Consider the following 20,481-nt stretch of genomic DNA (forward strand, 5'->3'; position numbering starts at 1 on the left):
ATTTTTATGTGGTGCTAAGGATTGAACCCAGGGCCCTGCACCTGCTAGGTGAGCACTCTACCATTGAGCCACAAACCCAACCCAGGTCTCTTTAGTTTTTTGAAACAAGGTCTTGCTAAGTTGCTGAGGCTGGACTTGAACTTGGATCTTTCTGCCTTGACCTCCTGAGTAGCTGGGATTACAGGCATGTATCACCATACTCAGCTTACTTTTTGATCAATTTTTTAAAAAAATATTTACGTTTTAGTTTTAGGTGGACACAATATCTTTGTTTTTATGTGGTGCCGAGAATCAAACCCAGTGCCTCACTCATGCTAGGCGAGTGCGCTACCACTTGAGCCACATCCCCAGCCCACTTTTGATCATATTAAGTGCACTGTGGATCCAGCTGACTGACCTTCATGTGGCACTGAGCAATCAAGGCCACTTTGATCTTGTGGCTCCACTATGGCAAATCTATGATGCCATGGTAAAGAAAACAGGCTGTGACTGGTCTGGGAGTGACATACACTACTTACTACTCCCACTTAACTGGTCAAAACCAAGAAGCAGGCTGGGAAGTATAGTTTCCTCTATGCTACAAAGGATTAGAACAGATATTGGTAAATACAGTATCACCATAATTCTTGTATCTGTCTGAAATCCAGGCTGAATGCACAATGCTAACTCTTAACTATTTTCCTTAAGAACTGAAATAAAACCATATCAGATGCTCTAGAAATTTTGGAACAGGTTTTAGAGAATACAGTAAGAAAAGTTAACATGCTATTCATAGTAGTTATTCTAAAAATCCCATTTTCAGTGAGGCTGACAAGTGACAGATGAGTAATACTGGTAGCATTAATTCTTAAGCTGCAGGTAGGTTAAAATGAAAACCATATACTTCTGATTAACAGGGTGGTATGTAGGTGCAGTCAATTCTGTCAAAAAATTGAGATTCAGGCCTTCTCAATGTTCTTAGAACTTACTGAGCCCCTAGAATGCTGTGTGTGCCGAAACAACTTCATCCTGGAAAAGGATTAACAAAATGAATAGCTGACTTTTTCACCCACTAATAAAAATAATTTAAGAAAGAAAAACTATCTGTGGGCCAGAACTAGAAAAATTTTCTCATGTTCTCACTTTTTCCACTCCCACCCCACCAAAGCTGAATGAATCGATCTCCTGAATAAGGTTAAAACCAATTATTTAGGTATAAACAAATGCTTAGGTATTGTGATTTTCAGTGTAATTTAAAATGAGTTCAAATGATAACTAACCACATCTACTAGGAACCCTCTATAATTTTTTCTTTTTTGAGATGGGGGGGTGGTCCTCACTCACTACATTGCCCAAGTTAGTCTCAAACTCAAGATCCTCCTCCTGCCTTAGCCTCCCAAGTAGCTGGGATTACAGACAAGAGCCAGTGTGTTCAGCTTTAGCCTATTTTGGGGGAGGAGGGTACTGGGGAGTGAACCCATGGGTTCTCTACCACTGAGCTACATTGCTAGTCCTTTTTATTTGGAGACAGGATCTTGCTAAATTGTTCATATTGGCCTTGAAATTTATGATTCTCCTGCTTCAGCCTCCTGAGGAGCTGGGTGTCACTGCACTAGGCTAATCTGTATCATTTGCAACATTATCCCTAGGGCTGGGGTGTAGCTCAGTGGTATAGCACTAAAGCCCTGGGCTCAATCCTCAGGTCACACACACAAAAAAGAAAAAAATAATCTAGCCCCAAACAGTAAAACCAGTTTCTATAAGAGCAATTAAAATGTGTCAGGTGTACACTCAGCTACATCATGATTCTTTTATTTTTTAAAAAAGCAATATAATAATATGCAGCAAGAATAATTTAACAGTTTTGAGAACATTCACTACCCAAATAAAGAAAATAAATGAGACAAGAAAATGTATAATACAACAAAACCTGTGCTAAAGTTAAGGTTTATCTGCAAAATTAACAAACAAACAAACATAAAAAGATAAGGACAATTCATTTTTAATCAGTCAAAAATGAAAAGGTTTCTGGACAATGTTAAATTCCACTCACCATAATGCTATAGTTTTACATTAAATATAATTACTATCTATACATATGCAAAAATATAAAGTTCTATTTCATACAACAAAACCATTTATAGAAACCATTTTAAATTCAGCAGAACTTCTCAACATTAACATGTGAGGTTTAAGTCCTTCTAAAGGTTCCTTTAAAGGTTTTAAAACAAAACACTAAACCTAAAAACATTGTCCTTTCTCTTAGTTCCCAAATTAAGTCTAATTAGAACAAAACAAAAATTAATACCTTAATCACATACTACTTAAATATTAACATTGTTCAGTCATGTCTAAAATCCTCCATTTTTTTCAAGTATGGAAACAGAACTCAAATATCCACAATACAGTACTAAACAGATGGAATATTTAGAAAAAGACTTTGTGGTCATATGGCATGGTATTAATGTTTAATTTCAATATGTTTTGAAATCAATAAAGTTTTTGTTTTGTTTTTCTTCTAAATGACCAAAATTATAAACTACATTACATAACTCTGACTGTGGTAAGACTTAAAAGTGTAAAATACGACATCGATATTTTATCACAAAAGTAAAGCTGGTAACAGATTATAAAAGGACCCAATAGTCTACTCAGACACACTCAGGATTAAAGCTCGTCATGATAGAAATAGTCATCATGGAGCTGTCTGCCATAATCTGTGGCTTCACTGGTAAGAAACAAGTCCTGGTTTTCCAGAATTTCTTCTTTAGAGAGTTTTTTGTCACCATTCAAATCCATTTCATCAATTAAATGAAGAGCCTTTAAAATAAAGCAAAACAAAAAGGTATCAAATGTTATAAGTATTTTATCAAGATGTTCACATTTTAGTGTAATGTACTGTCAAAAACCATTTAGTTGTGTGAAGTACTCATTAATGTATGTAAAATATTTCATACTGTGCCTATCGGCTGTCTCTTATTATCTCCTTTTAAATTTCTGCTGGGTTCTTCCTCCTCTCTACCAAAATCCAACCCATGATATCACAAGGTTAAGCAAAATTACTATAATCCACTTTTTGAGCCTCTACAGTTAAATATGAACTATTATTCTATTTACTATATGCTCAGAATAATACATGATACCATCTTCCTTTTCTCCTTGACCATCTAAAACAGTTTGATGATTTAATTCAAAGAACAGCAATGAGCAGGGCATGGTGGCACATGCCTGTAGTACCAGCTGCTCAATCAGGTAGATGAGTAAAGCAGGGGGAGTGCAAGTCAAGGTTAGCTTTGGCAATCTAACAAGATACTGTCTTAAAAAGAAGAAAAACAACAAAACACAGCAATGAATTAATCCTAAATAATCCCATTACTACTTCTTTTTTTTTGGCTTTGATTTTTAACTACCTATCAATAGAACCAACTGTTTTTTTTTTTTGGGGGGGGGGGGGTGTCATTCTATGATACTTACCTCCTCCTGCGCAATGCCCTGATTATTGGGTACTACCCAAGATAACAGCTCTTGGGGATCAAGCCTGCCATCATTATCTTTGTCATAATCATTCACGAATCTGTCTTTCTCAACAAGTATCCATTCTGGATCTTCATTTGCAGCTTAATATAAAAAAACAGAAATATACATACACAAGAATATCACATGTATCCAATAAGAAGTTTGGTATATCCCTAGAATAAAGGAAGTGAATTTAAAGTTTACTACATAAAGGAAGCCAAATGAAACAGAAGTACTTAGCTGAAAAGTCCTAAAATAAGTGCAAATACATGGTAATTTTCAAAAGTGACGCATAAACCTAAACAACTCAGAGTTTTTAAAATGTTGCATATTAATACTAGTTTACTATTGCTACTTGTTTTGATGTCTTGTTTTCTCAAATCTGAGTTGGGTAATAGTTTGATGTACACTGTGTGACTATATAGTTTCCTCTGTTCTTACAAAGTACTCCCCCCTGTATTTTTAAAGTGACATTGAAAATAAGTGCACTGTTGACCAATTTTAAAACTGCACTGTTTGATTTTTTTTTTTTTTTAGTTATAGTTGGGCACAATATCTTTATTTTATTTGTTTATTTTTATGTGGTGCTAAGGATTGAACCCAGAGCCTTGCACATGCTAGGCGAGCGCTCTACTGCTGAGCCACAATCCCAGCCCACTGTTTGATATTTTCAAGTAACAATTCTGAAGACAGTAACTCAGAGAAAGGAAAATTCCTCTAATTTCATATGCTGAGTAAATCACTTTTTACAGTCTCAGAATTTAGACTATTTTATGTTTCTAAGATCTACATGTAATCATACACAATTTTCTTTAAAAAACAAAACTATGTCAACCTTTACTTCCTTCCTTTTTGGATTGACAATGGTATTCTACTTATTGGAAAAGGAAGAAAAATGTTTCAATTTAGACATAAAGGTAAAAATGAGCAAGACAGCATTTCAGTTAAGCTATAAAATCCCTTTGTTGAACTTGTATTATAGTTAACTTAGCAAGAAGTAGAAATCAAGCATGGTTCCTCTTCTTACATTTTCTCTGTCAAAGAAAGCTCTCAGTGATAAAAGATATTCCAATTTCTTGTTTAATTTCATTTTTTCCCCTCTCTTTTCACACTCCCCAGGTGACTTACTTGGATCCCGCCTGTAATCACCAAGAAATTCTTCTAAACTAACATATCCATCACCATTTTTGTCATGCTCTTCTAAAGCTTCTTGAATGACGAATTCCTATTGCATGTTCATTAAAAGAAAAAAAAAAAGGCTTAAGTCAAAAATTTTCAATCCCACAACCATCTCAGTCAATCTTAATATAGAATTTTAGGAATCATCATTTTGATTATCTATACTTTCACTAAACATTTCTAAACCCTAGAATCTAGGAGAATAAAACCTCAAGTACTAAGTAATTCTAAATTCAACATGTGTAAGCTTGTGAAACTATGAAGAACTTCACTTTTTATTCTCCTAAACCACTTCAGCACTAAATATAGGCTCCCATTTTCTGCATGTTCCCCTCCCTCTCAAGCATGCCATCTCTCACTGTCGTTTTCCTTAACCATCAGCCCTCCAATCCATTCATAGCCCTGAAAGAACCCTACCTTAGATCTTGTATATAACTGTTCTTCCTCCAGATCTGAAAGGTGCCAGCCCCTCACAAAACCTCAACACTTGGCTTGCTCTTCTCTCAAACCCACTCCAAACTGCCCACAAATCTGCCCCTCATTCTTATCAAAGCTTCATACTTAACAATCAATCCTCCCTGACCCAAATGGCAGATCCTTTCTAGTTTAATGACCTGATCAATGGCCAGCTACTTCAGTACCTCCCTCATTACCTTCCTACCCCTTTATGTCCTTTTCTTATGGTGCCAATCCCTACCCTGAACATTACGGCCACATCACTTTCTCCTTTCTTCCGCAGCCATAAAATCTAAAAAGACATAGAACTATAAACTTAGTCCTTTTAAGCTGATTTCTACCATTTCAGTGAGTTCTCCCTGCAGCTTAGAAATCTACTTCTAAGTTTTCTTAATATTCCCTACTGCAGGGGCTGGGGTTGTATGTAGCTCAGTGGTAGAGTGCTTGCCTGGCACAAGTGAGGAACTGGGTTTGATCCTCAGCACCACATATTGTGTCCACCTAACTAAAATAAACAAACAAACAAAAAATTCCCTATAGCAGTGTTTTCAAATGTCTACCTCCACTTTCTCTGAGCTTTGCTATAATCCTTCCAAAAATTCTCTTGGCAAAGATCCTAGTTTTCCAACCATGATACAAGTCTTCTGAAAATGATTCATATAAACCAGCATATATCCTCACCTTTAACTCCCTCTATTCTTATGCCTTATCCTCTCATTTTTTTCTTTCATCTCAGGAGTTGAAGCTCTTGCTAGGGCAAAGCCCTCAGCTGTTTCTTAGATGCCATATATTCCCATTTCCTAAGGGCTTTCTTTCAATCTCAATTCCTTCTTCTATGTCTTTCGTGACATTCAAATCCCCAGGACTTTGCTGCACTCTTTCATTACCATCCTGGTTCTTTTTTCCCTGCCTAGACTCTCATGGGTTATATCTACTATTCTCATTTCCTCCCTACCTGCTTCCTCCCTAATATCTCTCAGTCTGGATTCTAGCATCACTACTGTAATGAAATATATTCTCAAAAGTCTCCAGGGGCTTAAACTACAAGCTGTCTTCCCCACTCCCTTTGGTACTGGAGATCAAACCCAGGGCTTTCCACGTGTTAAGCAAGTGTTCTACCACTGAGATACATCCCTGGCCCCAAGCTGTCTTTTTTTAAATCAAATTTTACAGATTTTATGTAGAGAAATCAGGGATTTTAACCTTTATCATCAAAGATTACCTTTGTCACTATTATACAAGCTCAATACTTCAGGGTCATCTGACTCTGAATATCTAGTAAAGCAATATTCCTGTTTGTGCTTTCTTCAAAAAATGATATAATCTATTTCATCCCATTGCCATTTGACATTCCAGGGCCATATCACTTAATACCCATTGTTTCATTGCTTTCACTGGTCATTCCCCTCTTTAGTCAACTGTTCCTTATTCTCCAGAGAATCAAGAATCAGCATCCTCTGCCTACCATTCTAGGATTCAATTAGCTTGCCTAGATTTAATTTTGGCACTGAAATTATACCCAGCACTGTTCTTAAACTAGGTCATCTATTTTGTGCCAAGTAAGAAACCAGAAGCTTCACAATGTCAAGAAGTGGTACTAATAGCAGTATCTTGCCATAGAGTTTTTGGAAAAAAGTATATCTACTGCATTGTTTTTCAAGGCCATGATCAATTAAAAAAAAGGCTACAATCTTCCTTCCCTCAAATATCCAGGGAATCAAGTTACAGAGCTGGAGGCTGATGTCATGCAACAGAACTCAATATAAATGTTCTATTTTTAAAAGTTATTTGGCACATTACTCTTAACTCCCCAATATGATGATCCCTACTCTCACAGCTTGTTAACTCAATCAACAACTGTTGAGTTAAAAGCTAAAATTTTTCAGTTTTGAAGACCTGGTGGTGGCCGCCCCCCTTTTCTTTATCTCCACAGTGCTAGGGATTGAACCCTCAGACTTGTGCATGGCAGGCAAGTGCTCTACCACTGAACTACACCCTCAGCCCAGTACTTTTTTTTTTTTAAGGTACTAAAGGAATGAGAGGACTCATTACACCTGAAGTTGCAAAAACGTTAATAGTTACTAGGAGCTGCATCCCCTGCCTGCTATGAAAAGGTATCTAAATGTGGATAAGTTTTTACAGACCAAAAGCTTCCACAAATGAGGCTGTAAACTACATAAAAGTTCTGGTGTTACTAACATTGAAAAACCAGAGAAGTCTGAAGCTATAGAAGGATAAGGAAAGGCTTGATGGTAACATGGTTAGGACAGGGAAAATAGCCAGAGGAAGATGCTGCTCATAATACAGTGTGAAGATTCAAAAAAGCAAAAAAATAAAAACTCAATCCTTAGCCTGCTCCTGCCCCATAAGCAACCTGACACCACCAGGAATCCTCCTAACCTATAAGATTAGAATAATCTTTTTTTTTTTTTTAGTTATCGGCGGACACAACATCTTTGTTTGTATGTGGTGCTGAGGATCGAACCCGGGCTGCACGCATGCCAGGCGAGCGCGCTACAGCTTGAGCCACATCCCCAGCCCTAGAATAATCTTATATGGGGAGAATTTTGGGTCATTTTGGATCTTCTGTCTCTTAAAATTCTAGTTATTATACAAATAATTTTAATGACAATATAGATAGATTTTAAAATTTTAGTCACTCAATAATTCTCTTAAAATGTTTCTTCCTTAGGCTAAATTATATTGTTATATCGTATACGGGTACAAATATGTAACAAAAAAAATCCCACCATACGTACAACTATGATGCATCAATAAAATATAAAAATATATGGGAAAAAATTTTTTTCTTCCTTACCGTCATATAATCAACTTCCTCAGGATGTTCAAAAGCAATGAATTCTTCAAGACTCAAACCAGGACCTGAATCCTGGTTAGCTCTTTCAAATCGCTTCTTGTCCTTTAAATGAAGCTTTGAGAATTAAAAAAATTTGAACATATTTAAACATCTCATTATTATCATAACATCATTAAAAATACTTTGAAAAATACAAACTGTGAAATCAAAGCACATTCTCAAACATCATCTCTTTCATCTTTACATCATTCCACTGAACGTATGTTGGCAAATAATACCAAACATTAGAGGCAACATAGAAACAAGCTCCACAGTCAGACCTAGACTGAAATTCCAGCAATGTCACTTACTAGTTGTGGTACTAGTATAAATTGCTTAACCCCTCAAGATTTCTCATCTATAAAACTGGGGTAAAAATCTCTACTAAGCAATTAGCATGAGCATCCCTATCATGCAATCAATATATCTGAAGCATTAAGTATTTCATAATTGTTATTATGCTACTATTATTGATAGAAAAACTGAGATTAAATGATTTGATGAAAGTCAGAAACACAGCTAAAATGTACTGACCCTGAATCTTCCTTGTTCTTTCCATACTACTATCACCTTTAATAATTAGTGTTAATATTTTTTTGAATATTCCCAAAGCAACAAATTTACATCATGTGTTAAATATTGGTAGGGCTAGGATTGTGACTCAGCAGTAGAGTGTTCGCCTAGCCACTTGCAAGGCACTGGGTTCAATCCTCAGCACCACATATAAATAAATAAAATAAAGGTCCATCGACAATTAGAAAAGTATTTTAAAAAATATATTGGTAGGGCTTTTAAAAAATTGTTTTAGGTTTGCTAAATGATTTTTCAAAAATATGTAAATATTCTAGAAAAGTATTCCTCTTTTGTTGAGACTCTCATATGATTAGTATTGGTAACTAATATTTCAAATATTTTAAAGGCTCTTTATAATAACTCTGTATATTCAGAAACAAGTACACTAAAAGCTTAAATGGGTCTTATCTTGAGTTTAAATAAACACATCTCATTTTCTCTTTTCTCTCTCATCTTTTTTTTCCCCTCCTTTTAAAGTATACTCGAGTAGTAAAAATGATTAGGGATAAGGCTGATTTTGATAAATGTTTCAAAGGTAATTCTGTAACCAAGAGTCTTGGAAGTCAAAGGTGCTAGCTATATTGTTAATCCTGCCTGATTTCTACTTTGAGAATTTCTGGGAATAGCTTTCCTTTCTAAAAATAATAATAATAATAATAAAATAATATTAATAATAGTAAAAGGTGTGTATCAAACTGTGTATTTAAAAAAAGTTTCACAATTTTTTAATATTTATTTTTTTGTAGTTGTAGTTGGACACAATAACTTTATTTTATTTATTTATATGTGGTGCTGAGGATCGAAACCAGAGCCTTGCACGTGTGAGTCGAGCCATCTACCACTGAGCCATAACCCTAGCCCCAAGTTTCACAATTTTAGAAGCATTTAATTTATGTATTTTACTGTTGAAAAAAAATGTTCTGTTTAGTTTTATAGAATAATAGGTTAGGAAAGGTAGCATTTACCTAAATACTAGTTCTTTTACAGTTACTAATCATCCAGTGGAGAGGTTCAATTTTTCCCCTAAAGAATCTGCCTTTTAAACATCTAGACTTCACAAGTCAGTTACACTCATCCAACTATCACAGAAAAGAAAAAATAATGTTTCCAAATAGCTGCTTTTAAGCAAATGTTTCATAATTTTAAATAACTACATCAAACAATTTGTATTTTGTGTTCAGGTTTAATATGGGGAAAAGTAGACAAACAAGAACTTGAGGTCTTTGTGGAGTCAATCAAATTCTTTTTTGAATAAGTCACTATTCAAAATACCAACTGCTTAGATTTCCTTATGAAAGGATCCTTCAATTTGGAGCAAAAAAGGTCCATGTTTCAGCAGAGTGAGCTAAATTTGGCCAAATTTGCCTATGGAAAGAAAGGATCTCTTTAAACAAGTTGAGATTTCTTAAAAAAAAAAAAAAGAAAGAAAGAAAGAAAAAGGACGATTTTTTTTGGTTCACATTTTATGGCCATTTGAAAGAACTTCATATCAAATTAAAAGAAGTCAATATACAAAAAGAATGTTTTTTTCAAAGGGCAAAATTTAAAAAAAATAGCCAGAAAGATGGTCAGTTTCAGAAAACTTCAACCTTTTCCCCTTCTATATTAAAAAGCTAGTAAAGGATAAAAATGCTATCTATTGTAGTATAAAGAAACTACCATAATAATTTATTTTTACAGTGCAATGAAAATTTGTGAGGACAAACTGCCACCTTTTGGTAGACTAATGGTTTTACATGAGGAAATATATAACCTGGAATCTTAGAACAAAACTTTAGGTCTTAAAAATTCTGATCAGCCATATGAAGGCTCTCTCTTACATAGTAAAATATTACTTACACAATGCATATTCAGCAACTGACTTTAGAAGTTGGAATAACTGAACTTTTGCAAGGAGTTCTCCAAACTTTACTTCTCCTGCCTAAAAATGCATTATTTATAATTGTTCATCATATAAATATATACTTTTTCAGGTATTTGACAGCCTGAAAGGGTCACTACTCCAAGTTGCCTATTCTCTCTATATGAAAATTTAATAAAAATAAAATTCAGGTACCAAGTTGATTTTGAATTGAATCCTTAGGCATTCTATCATTGAGTGCAGCCCTTTTTAATTTTTCAGACGGGGTCTCACTAAGTTGCCCAGGGGCTGGCCTTGAACCTGTGATCCTCTTGCCTCAGCCTCCTGAGTCACTGAGATTACAGGCATGTGCCACCATGCCCAGAGATAATGTTTAGTTTTTCAATAGAATACCATATAGAAAATTTTATTTCATTCAGATATCCAGTTACTTTTTATGATTATTTTATGATTATGATTTATTTATTTATGGCATATTTGGTTTATAACTTTGGATGAGACTGATTCCTCTTTTATCCTTTATTTTTTATTTTGAATAATGCCCATTATGTCTGGGTTTATTTTCACATCCCACATGAATTTTTAGGAGGTTAGGTATTATCTATCAAATTCTTTAAAAAGTATGATTAGAACTTCATGAAGATAGAGATATATTCCAGGGCAGCCAAATAGGATTCTCACAGGAAAGTATTCATTTTAGGAATGCAGTATTTCCCTTAGGCTATTAAGGTCCTTCTAATTTTCTAACTCCTTCTTAAAAGGTAGACTTAAATCAATGTGTACTGGGTACGCATTGTGGAATATAGTTTCAGAGCTAGACATCTTTTTTAAAATTGGTTCTTAACAGTAGAGCTCATTTTGATAAAATTATACATGCATGAATATATCTTATTCTAATTAGGGCCCCAGTCTTGTGGATGTACACAATGGTGAGATTCACTGTTATGTATTCATATATGTGCATAGGAAAGTTATGTCAGATTCTTTCCACTGTCTTTCCTATTCCTAACCCCCCCCCCCACTTCATTCTCCTTTGTCTAATCCTCTGAACTTCTATTCTCCCCACACTACTCATAGCTCTCACTTATGAGAGGAAACATTTGCCCTTTGGTTTTTTTGGGATTGGCTTACTTCACTTAAGCCAACAACAGTCTTCAGATTCATCCATTTATTGACAAATGTCATAAAGTTATTATTTTTTATGGCTGATAATATTTCATTGTATATATGTACCACAAATTCTTTATCCATTCATCTGTTGATGGGCATCTAGGTTGATTCCATAGCTTAGTTATTGTGAACTGTGTAGCTATTGATGTGGTTGTATCACTGTAGTATGCTCATTTTAAATTCTTTGGATATATACCAAGGAGTAGATAACTTGGTCAAATGGTGGTTCCATTCCTAGTTTTTTTGCAGTCCCACAAACAATGTATGAGTGTACCCTTTTCTCACATCCTCACCAATATTGTTACTTGTATTTTTGATAACTGCCATTCAGAACCAAACAACTTTTTAAAAATATTTAATTATTTAGTTGTAGTTGGAAATAATATATTTATTTATTTATTTATTTATATGTGGTGCTGAGGGTCAAACCTAGCGCCTAGCACCTGTGAGGCAAGCACTCTACCGCTGAGCCACAATCCTAATCCCCCGAAAAATGGGGGATTGTTTGGGGGATTAAACTATTTAGAACTATTCCTAAATAGTTTATATTAATCAGTAATGTATCTCTTCAAAGTGAAGACTTTATGTCAACACCATCATATTGCATTTAACTTCTCTATTGTTCCCTGGCAGGGAAGTCAAAATGTCACGCTTTGATTTTAGAAAAGTTCCAGAACTCTAATGATCTTTTATGATAATTCCTAGAGTAAAAGAGAACACCTAGTAGATGAATCCCAAATCTCATTATCAACATTTGATTTCTCTTTAGCACCACTAGGAGGAAGAAGACTGATTTACACTCCCTTTAGTCTGCTGGAAAATCAAGTACCAACTAATGGGGGGAAAAATAAAAACAAGATACGTTTTTCTCGTAAAAATGAAAGCCTAGCTAATCTAAAGATATTAACAAATGCCTAAATAATTTTAAAAGTTGAATGATTAACTATAAACTTACATGAATTGTACATGTTTTCTTTAGCAATATTCTTTTAAATCAAAATAGAAATATATACCAGTCCAACTGTTACTATTTATTACTATTTCTCCATACTGTTATTATCCTCAACTGAAATGGAGATCATCCCCACTTTTAGAGATGGGAAACTGAAGCATAAGGAGGTTTAGTAAATTACCCAAAGCTGTACAATGGTTAAGTGGTAGAGCTAGATACAAGGCCAGGCAGACTAGCTCTGAGTCTGGAGCTCTTACCCAGCACACTGGTGGCACATCCATAGCATGAGTAATCATTAGCAAAGAAATAACCAACTTGGAGTTAGTGGTGGCCTAGTTCAAATGGCCAACAGAATTCTAAAATAAATAGCAAGTACAATGATAAATGATGGCCACAATAAAAATTTAAAAATACATAGTAAAATGAGATGAGAAACAAGCTAAAATGTTTCCAAGCATGCTGGCATATAGTTAAAACAAGGTATTTAGCTTATTTATTCTTTCCCATACATAAAAAAGACTATCTTAAAATTTTTATAAAGTTGGGCTGGAGTTGTAGCTCAGTGGTGGAGCACTTGCCTCACACATGTGAGGCACTGGGTTCAATCCTCAGCACCACAGAAAAATAAATAAATAAAATAAAGATATTGTGTCCATCTACAACTAAAAAAATTTTTTTAATTATATTTTTAAAAATTCTATAAAATTACACTTGAAATAGAAATTTCTCAAACTTATAGCTATTCGTGTTGATACACTTTTTAGTTTAATAGACTTCCAAAAGTCTTAGGAAGTTCCTACCAATTCCTAAATAAAAATTGTCTTACTTCTGCTTAATTGAGCTTATATTTTAACAAATTAAACCACAGACACAACAATAGTATTCAGAGTAAGACTGAATCTTCAAAAATGAGTTATTTTAAATAGCATAGTTCTATGTAAAACAGTATTGAGCCAGGTATGGTAAGGCAAGCCTGTAATCCTAGCAGCTCTGGAAGCTGAGGCAGGAGGACTGCAAGTTCAAAGCCAGCCTCAGCAATTTAGTGAGGTCCTAAGCAACTCAGCAAGACTGTCTTAAAATTTAAAAAAAAAAAAATGCTGGGGCTGTGACTAAGTGGTTAAGGACCCCTGGGTTCAATCCCTGGTACCAAGCAACAATAACAACAAAAAATCAGTTGAGGTTCCTCAAAAAACTAAAACCAATTAACCCAACAATTCCATTTCTAGGTATGTACCCAAAAGAATCAAAAGCAGGATCTAAAAGAGAGATCTGCACATCCCATTCACTGCAGCATTAATCAATAGTCAAAAGATTGAAGCAATTTGAGTGTCCACCCATTGACAAAAAGATAAACAAAATTTAGTATATATGTATACACACACAAAAAAAATAAATAAAATATTATTTGCCCCTTTTAGGAAGGAAATCCTGACACATGCTACAACACAGATGATCCTTGAGGACATTAAGTGAAATTAGCTAGTCACAAGAAGACAAATATTGTAATCAAATTCATAGTAGAAAGTAGATGGTGATTGCCAGGCATAGGGAAGGGGTGGGGATAGGAATGAGGGTTATTGTTTAATAGATATAATGGGTTCAGAGTTGTTTTGCAAGATGCAAAGAATCTGAGACTGGCTGTACAATAAATAAGGTTAACCCACTTAACAATATCAAATTACACACTTAAAAATGGTTAAAATGACAAATTTGTTATGTGTACTTTACCACAAATATTTTTATGAGTTATTTCATATAAAACTGTTTTAAAATGGAAATGGGCCAGTGTAGCTTGCTTAGTAAATATGATATAAAATTTACTGTTCAATGTTTAAAATAAAATATTTAGCTAAATATTCAAAATACATTAAAAAAGCAACTTTGGAAATGAGAACAAATAAATGATGCAGCTGAGTAAAACAGATGCAGGGATAATTTAGGCAGTACAGAGTAAGAGTCCTAAATCTGGCTAAAAAGGAAATGATCAAAATGACCACTGAAGTGGAACTGGTGATTGCCCAGAGAACACAGCAATCTGGTCTACGACCTCAGGTCCTCTTGTGCTCATTCTTGAGGGAAGATAAAGTAAACCGATGTGATCAAAAGGAACAGCTTGTGCACATGTACTCACCTGCCTAAACGACTCCTCTTCTGCATCATCCAGAGCAGTGATCTCATCAAAGTCAATCACACGATCATACATCTGAATATTATATTCATCCCATGTCACAGTACCATCATTGTTTTTATCATATTCAACAAACTGTTGTTTTGCTTCTTGCATAGCATAATGTTTAAAAGACATCTGAATCCACTGACTGAGTTCACCTATGAGAATTTTCCAGAACACAAGGAATGTTGACAATAATTCTGATATTTAGGGTGTAGATTTCTAAACCTTCTCAAAAAAGAAAATTTTCAATGTTTGCAAATACTGAGTGAGAGTAAGTATTGAGAGAAGAAAGTGGGGAGAGCTGCGTGAAATCTAAGAATGTTGTAATGTGATCTACATAGAATGCAAGCTCCATGAATAGAGTTTGTGTTTGTCCCCCCCAACACACACACACCCACAGCTGTACACTAAATGCCCAGAAAGTACCTAGCTTAGGGACTGGGATTGTGGCTCAGAGGTAGAGCACTCACCTAGCATGTGTGAGGCTCTGGGTTTGATCCTCAGCACCACATAAAAATAAAACAAAGATATTGTATCCACCTATAACTATAAAATAAAAAAGTACCTAGCTTACTAAATATTTGCTGAATAAGTTAACAACCATCCAAAATAGCATTTTACTCTTTTTAAAAAATATCCAAAAAATTGCAGACCACCTTTGCTAATTATCACAAATCTCTTAGGAAGCACAAATACTTGAATAACTACCTATTTATTTTAATATTCATAATAAAAAGTTTTCCATTTGTGAAAGGAATATAGAGTTTTCCTTTAAGACAAATTTTGTGTGTATTAAATAAAAATGTTAAGAAAATAATACATGGTAAATAAACATGGCCTAAATTGTGAAAAGGCATTCAAATGACTTAAGTTTGAGAAACACTGTTACAATTTATTCCCCTTAAACATGTCATAGAACAGCTGGAGAAAATTTACACATTTTATTGGTAGAAGTTATGATTTATGCCTTCTCTGCAACAGCTGTTTCAACTTGGTAACTGAAGACCTGGTGGAAAAGTTTCTATATCTCAAACATCCACTTTCAGATCAACTATTAAAAAATCTATTCAGAGAGATATTTATTATACTGCATTATAGAAAAGAGAAGGAGATGATAAAATTTGTGAGGAGAGCATGAGAATAACACTTGCTTTAAAGTTATCATTTGTTTTAATGACTGGTACTCCTCTACTGGTTTGAGAAAGGTCAGGTGAATAGAAAAGCAAAGACAATCTCTCTCTTGAAACTAGGTGAGAGCAGAATTACAACTTATGCAACCAAGTGTTGAACAATTGAGAGCATCAGGCTCTCTATGTTGTTGTTATTTTTCAAAACAGAGCAATTATAATCATCACTATTTCATAGCTGAAGAAACTGAGGTTCAGAAAAGTCCAAGACCTCAAGCTAATAAGTGGCAGAGTGGAAATTTAAATTTGTTTGGTTTTAAAGCCTAAACTACTTTTACTACCTTTTAAGAACCTCTGTTTTTTTTTTTCCAATTTGTTTTGATATGGGGGTCTCCCAATGTCTGGGTTAGTCCCAAATCCCTGGGCTCAAGGGATTCTCCTACCTCAGCCTTCCAAGTGGTTGGGAGTATAGGCACAAGTCACCATGTGCAGCTAAGATACTCTACCACTAATAAACCTTAGAGTCTTGTCCTGGTCCTCAAAGTGCAAATTAATAAGATTCTCTTAAGGGTCCGCAAGTAGAACACAGGCTTCCTCAAGCATCACAAGTGTTTTGTTTAAAGAGACTATCTGGCATAGTAGAAAAGCAAATGAAAGAAGAATCATAACATGGGCTCACTCTTCCATTTTCCCATAAGGATAGTTTACCTTCTCAAATTTTTGTTTTTCTTCAATAAAATGAAGATTTGGACTATGTTCTTTCTTACTTTAATTTTTTGAGTTTACTATTAACTATTTGAACATATCTAGGCCCTGCGGGTTACCACAGTATTCCAAACCAACTTGTTCTGAGTGTATTCTAGCATAACAAAGATGGACCTATTCTTATGTTGGATGAGAGTTCTGAGGTTTTGTGGTTAAGCAGAAGAAACAAAACCTTAATATTACTGAGGGCACCATTGTGGGCTCTTCTGCAATTCTCTCTCCTGCAACTTCACTTCTTGGATGCTGAGCAACATTTAAATGAGTAGTATAGTCAAATAACTAGCTTAAAGTTACAGTAATAACCTAAATTTTTTTGGGAATCAACTTAGAATGTTGATAGGGTTCATCACTTGAATTAAACAATGGGGAGAGATAGCTGCACAGCAATTTATTTAGGACATTCTTTTAAGTCTGTGCATTTCATTTCTGACTAGAGAATGTACCTAAGAACACTCAGATTTTTTTTAAAAAAAATTTTTTAACCGAGGATATTGAAAACTAAATTAAAAGGGCTGGGGTTGTAGCTCAGCAGTAGAGCACTCTCCTAGCACATGTGTTTGATCCTGAGCACACATGGAAATGAATAAGTAAAATAAAGGTACTGTATCCAACTACAACTAAAAAATAAATATTTTTTTTAAAAATCTAATTAAGAGAATGATATCTGGATTCTACTCCTGGCTTTGCTATTTATTTTTAAAAGGCCTTTACTTTTCTGGAGGTCAGTGTCTACAGAGAGGTGAACAAGTTGATTCTAAGCCCCCTACAAGCTACACCATTTTGTTATAATGTCATAATAAACATAATCCACATGCAACAGGTCTTTTCTTCCTAAAATTTTATAAGTGCACATATCAAAAGAGCAATAAATCATTTAATGTCTTAAAATTTGGGGGCCTATTTCTCTATAATGAGTCATATTTCTGACTATGACAAAAATGATGTGTGGAAAGAATATCTAAAGGTATGACTTGCATACAATATAGCACGAATGATGTTTATATTTACTGGGGAAAGCACTGAGTTTTACTTGGTACCCCACCTTTAAGGGATAAAATCTATTTTTCATGTCACAGTATCTCTCTAACTTGCTGGAATAATAACAATCTATAAACAGATACCCCTGCTTAAAATATTCATCTCCTACAAAGAAATTTCTCCATTGTTGGTCGTGTAGGACAGTCCTTACTTTCAGTGAGAAAGCCATCTGAGTCCGAGTCAATTTTCTTTATGATCGACTGCAGTCTTTTCTGCTGCTCTTCGTGGCCAAGTTTAACATACTCATCGACGTCTTCCTTTGAGGGGAATCGATACACAGGAGGACCAAGCATTACCATCAGTGGGGCATAATGGTGGAGAATAGGGCTATTAGATGCCTCCCTTGGCTTAGGGTTTTGGGGGACCCACACCAGCTCTCCAAGGCCCCAGCCCCCTCTACCATCTTCAGTGATTCTGCCCCATGTCTGGAGGTTAGAGGGGATCTGGCCTTTGGGCCGGACTAGTTCCTCAGTCTTTACAGGCCTAGGGGTCCCCCAGAGAGCAAGCGAGGCCCGCCTGGCCCCCATTGTCAGGCTGGCCTTCCCAGGCCTTGCCTGGCCGCCCCGCTTTGTCCCGGGACAAAGCCCGCGACGGCGGCGGTGCGAGGGCCCGGCCTCCCAACCCCCAGCCTGGACGCCTCACCTGGACGCCCAGCAGCGCCTCACGGTCGTAGTCCGCGCGGTGCTCGCCCTGCGGGTAGTGCAGCTCCTCTGCCTTGCCGGCGCCGGCCACCGCAGCGCACAGCAGCAGCAGCACCAGCGCCACGGGCCTCGGGCCCAGCCGCATCGCGCCGGCCCGCCGAGCACACCTAGAGACCCAAGGAGGAAGGCAGGCGCGGCCCAGGCCGGCGGCTGCGCCCCGCTGGCGGCCACGGGAGGGTGGCGCCGTGTCTGTGCGGGGCAGGAGGCCCTGGACGCGGAGAGGGCGGTGGTGGCCCGCTGCTTTAGCAACAAACCCCTCTATGGGTGGTTCAGACGACAACTGTGTTGCGGAGGCGCGCCAGGCCCAAACCTATATGGCTGCGGTGGGGGGCGGGGCTCCATTCCGCTCCGTTGATTGGACCACGCGGCGTTGGGGCGTGCCCACGCGATGTGGCGGTCCACAATCGCCCACAGGCTCCAGGGGGCCGGCGGGGGCCGCGGAGCCGGTAGAATCCTGCGGGGGCTGTCTTCTCCTTAGCACGCTCCGAAAAACATCCCCGCGATTCACCCCCGCGGTGTCGTTTCCTGTCAGGCTGGTTCCTGCCAGAAACTGTTCTGGCACTGTTCGCTTCGTGTGTCCCTCCCGGTTTCCCTCAATGAAAGAGGCTGGAGAGCCGGGTGAAAACAAAACAATACTGTATCTCAGAAAGTCTTTGCCTGAGGAACCGACCAACAGTACCTATTTCTAGTCTTCAGTGTATCTCTCAACTTATTTTACCAGAGCAGGAGTACAAACCCAGGAACTGCAGCCAGATGTTTGTATCTGATGCTCAGTTTTGCGATTTACAAGTTAAAAGATCTTGGCCAAATTACTTGGCCCCCGAAAATCTGTTTGTTCACTTATAAAATAGACATAGTAAGAAGACTACCTTAAAGAGTTGTGAAGATTAAAGTAATTTGTTTAGAATAATAGCATACATGGTGAAGCTGATCTATAAATGTAAGCTTTCATTCACATAGGTATAAAAAACAAAAGATAATTGCACAGAATGGCTTTGCAAGCAGCTCGAAAAACCTTTATGGATAGAATGCACGTACATGGGGCTTCTATTCCATGTTCTATTTAAAAATCTGTGTAGTTTTTCCACTTCATCCTGTGCACAGTAAGGCCAGAGAAATTTGTAGGCTACAGCTTCAACCCTTTTGTTTACTGATTGCCCCATTTAGAATCAGGTCTTTTCACACAGAAGAAAAGGCTTTCTGGATCCTCTTTTCACATCTCATGGTCTCTCTTTGGATTGGGAGCAAGAATTCTATTCCAAACTAAAAAACTGAGTTGCACAAATTTCCTACATCAAGTTAGAATTTTACTGTGTTTAGTCAGAAGCCATTGAAATGTTAATAGAGCAAAGAGTTAAGTTCAATTCTTTAAATTCAACATTATAACAATCACCATAGAACAAAGTTTTGAATTTGAATGAAAATATGGGCAATTTTTCAGAGTTGATTAAAACAAAAAAGGAAAGAAAAATTTTATCACTGGGTCATTTTAATTTTAACTTTAGTTCTGGGTTTTAATGTAGTCTGGAAGGGGAAAATAAGAGATAAAAATACCCATTTAATAAGGAAATCAGCCTTCTATCTATTATTCTTTGATTAGTTTATTAGTTTTGGGTTTTGTTTTGTTTTCTCAAGTTCTCACTATGTTGTCCAGGCTGGTTTTCAACTTAGGAGCTCAAGTGATCATCATGCCTCAGCCTCCTGGGTAGCTGTGACTAGAGGCTGCCCTATTCTTCACTAAGTAAGAGGTAAACTTTGACCAACTTCTGTGGCTCCAATTATAAAGGGTATGATACAAGGTATTATAGAAGTTTTAAACCCAAGGGATTTCACAGATGAAGGTTTGGGGGCAAAGGGAATCTAATGGTACCTAAAGAAGCAATGAGGTAAATAGTACAGATATCTGACCAACAGAAGGCCTGTGCTGTCTTCCTTCAGCCCTAAGTAGGCTGTTTTTCTTCCCTATTTTTGCATCTGTAGGAAAAGGATTGTATTAACTCAGAAGATTTTAATTGAAATCTTTGGACTATGAAATGGGTCCTGCATGGGGTTTGGTGAGGTGTCAACACCAAAATCTTATGCAAAAATTTATGCCTAGGGGCTGGGGTTGTGGCTCAATGGTAGAGTGCTTGCC

The 20,481-nt window shown here is 36.4% G+C and overlaps 1 protein-coding gene across 1 annotated transcript; it reads right to left on the reverse strand.

The window, feature by feature from the left end:
• Positions 1 to 1,965: 1,965 nt before the first annotated feature.
• Rcn2 (reticulocalbin 2) lies at positions 1,966 to 18,641 on the reverse strand. Its single transcript, XM_027925901.2, has 7 exons — positions 18,289 to 18,641; positions 17,798 to 17,903; positions 14,675 to 14,871; positions 7,949 to 8,062; positions 4,624 to 4,720; positions 3,454 to 3,596; positions 1,966 to 2,799 (listed from the first exon to the last, which is right to left on the reverse strand). The coding sequence occupies exons 1-7, from the start codon at positions 18,430 to 18,432 to the stop codon at positions 2,647 to 2,649; spliced, it is 954 nt and encodes a 317-aa protein (XP_027781702.1). The 5' UTR covers positions 18,433 to 18,641; the 3' UTR covers positions 1,966 to 2,646.
• Positions 18,642 to 20,481: the final 1,840 nt, after the last annotated feature.

Source organism: Marmota flaviventris, chromosome 2 (genome assembly GCF_047511675.1).
Source record: "Marmota flaviventris isolate mMarFla1 chromosome 2, mMarFla1.hap1, whole genome shotgun sequence".
Taxonomy (NCBI): domain Eukaryota; kingdom Metazoa; phylum Chordata; class Mammalia; order Rodentia; family Sciuridae; genus Marmota; species Marmota flaviventris.

Coding starts and splice junctions, on each gene's coding strand:
- Rcn2 (XM_027925901.2), bottom strand. CDS start 18,432: ATGCGGCTGGGCCCGAGGCCCGTGGCGCTGGTGCTGCTGCTGCTGTGC. Junction 3,597..4,623: donor TGATTACAGGCGGGATCCAA/GTAAGTCACCTG, acceptor TTTTATATTAAG/CTGCAAATGAAGATCCAGAA. Junction 2,800..3,453: donor AGGGCATTGCGCAGGAGGAG/GTAAGTATCATA, acceptor TTTATTTTAAAG/GCTCTTCATTTAATTGATGA.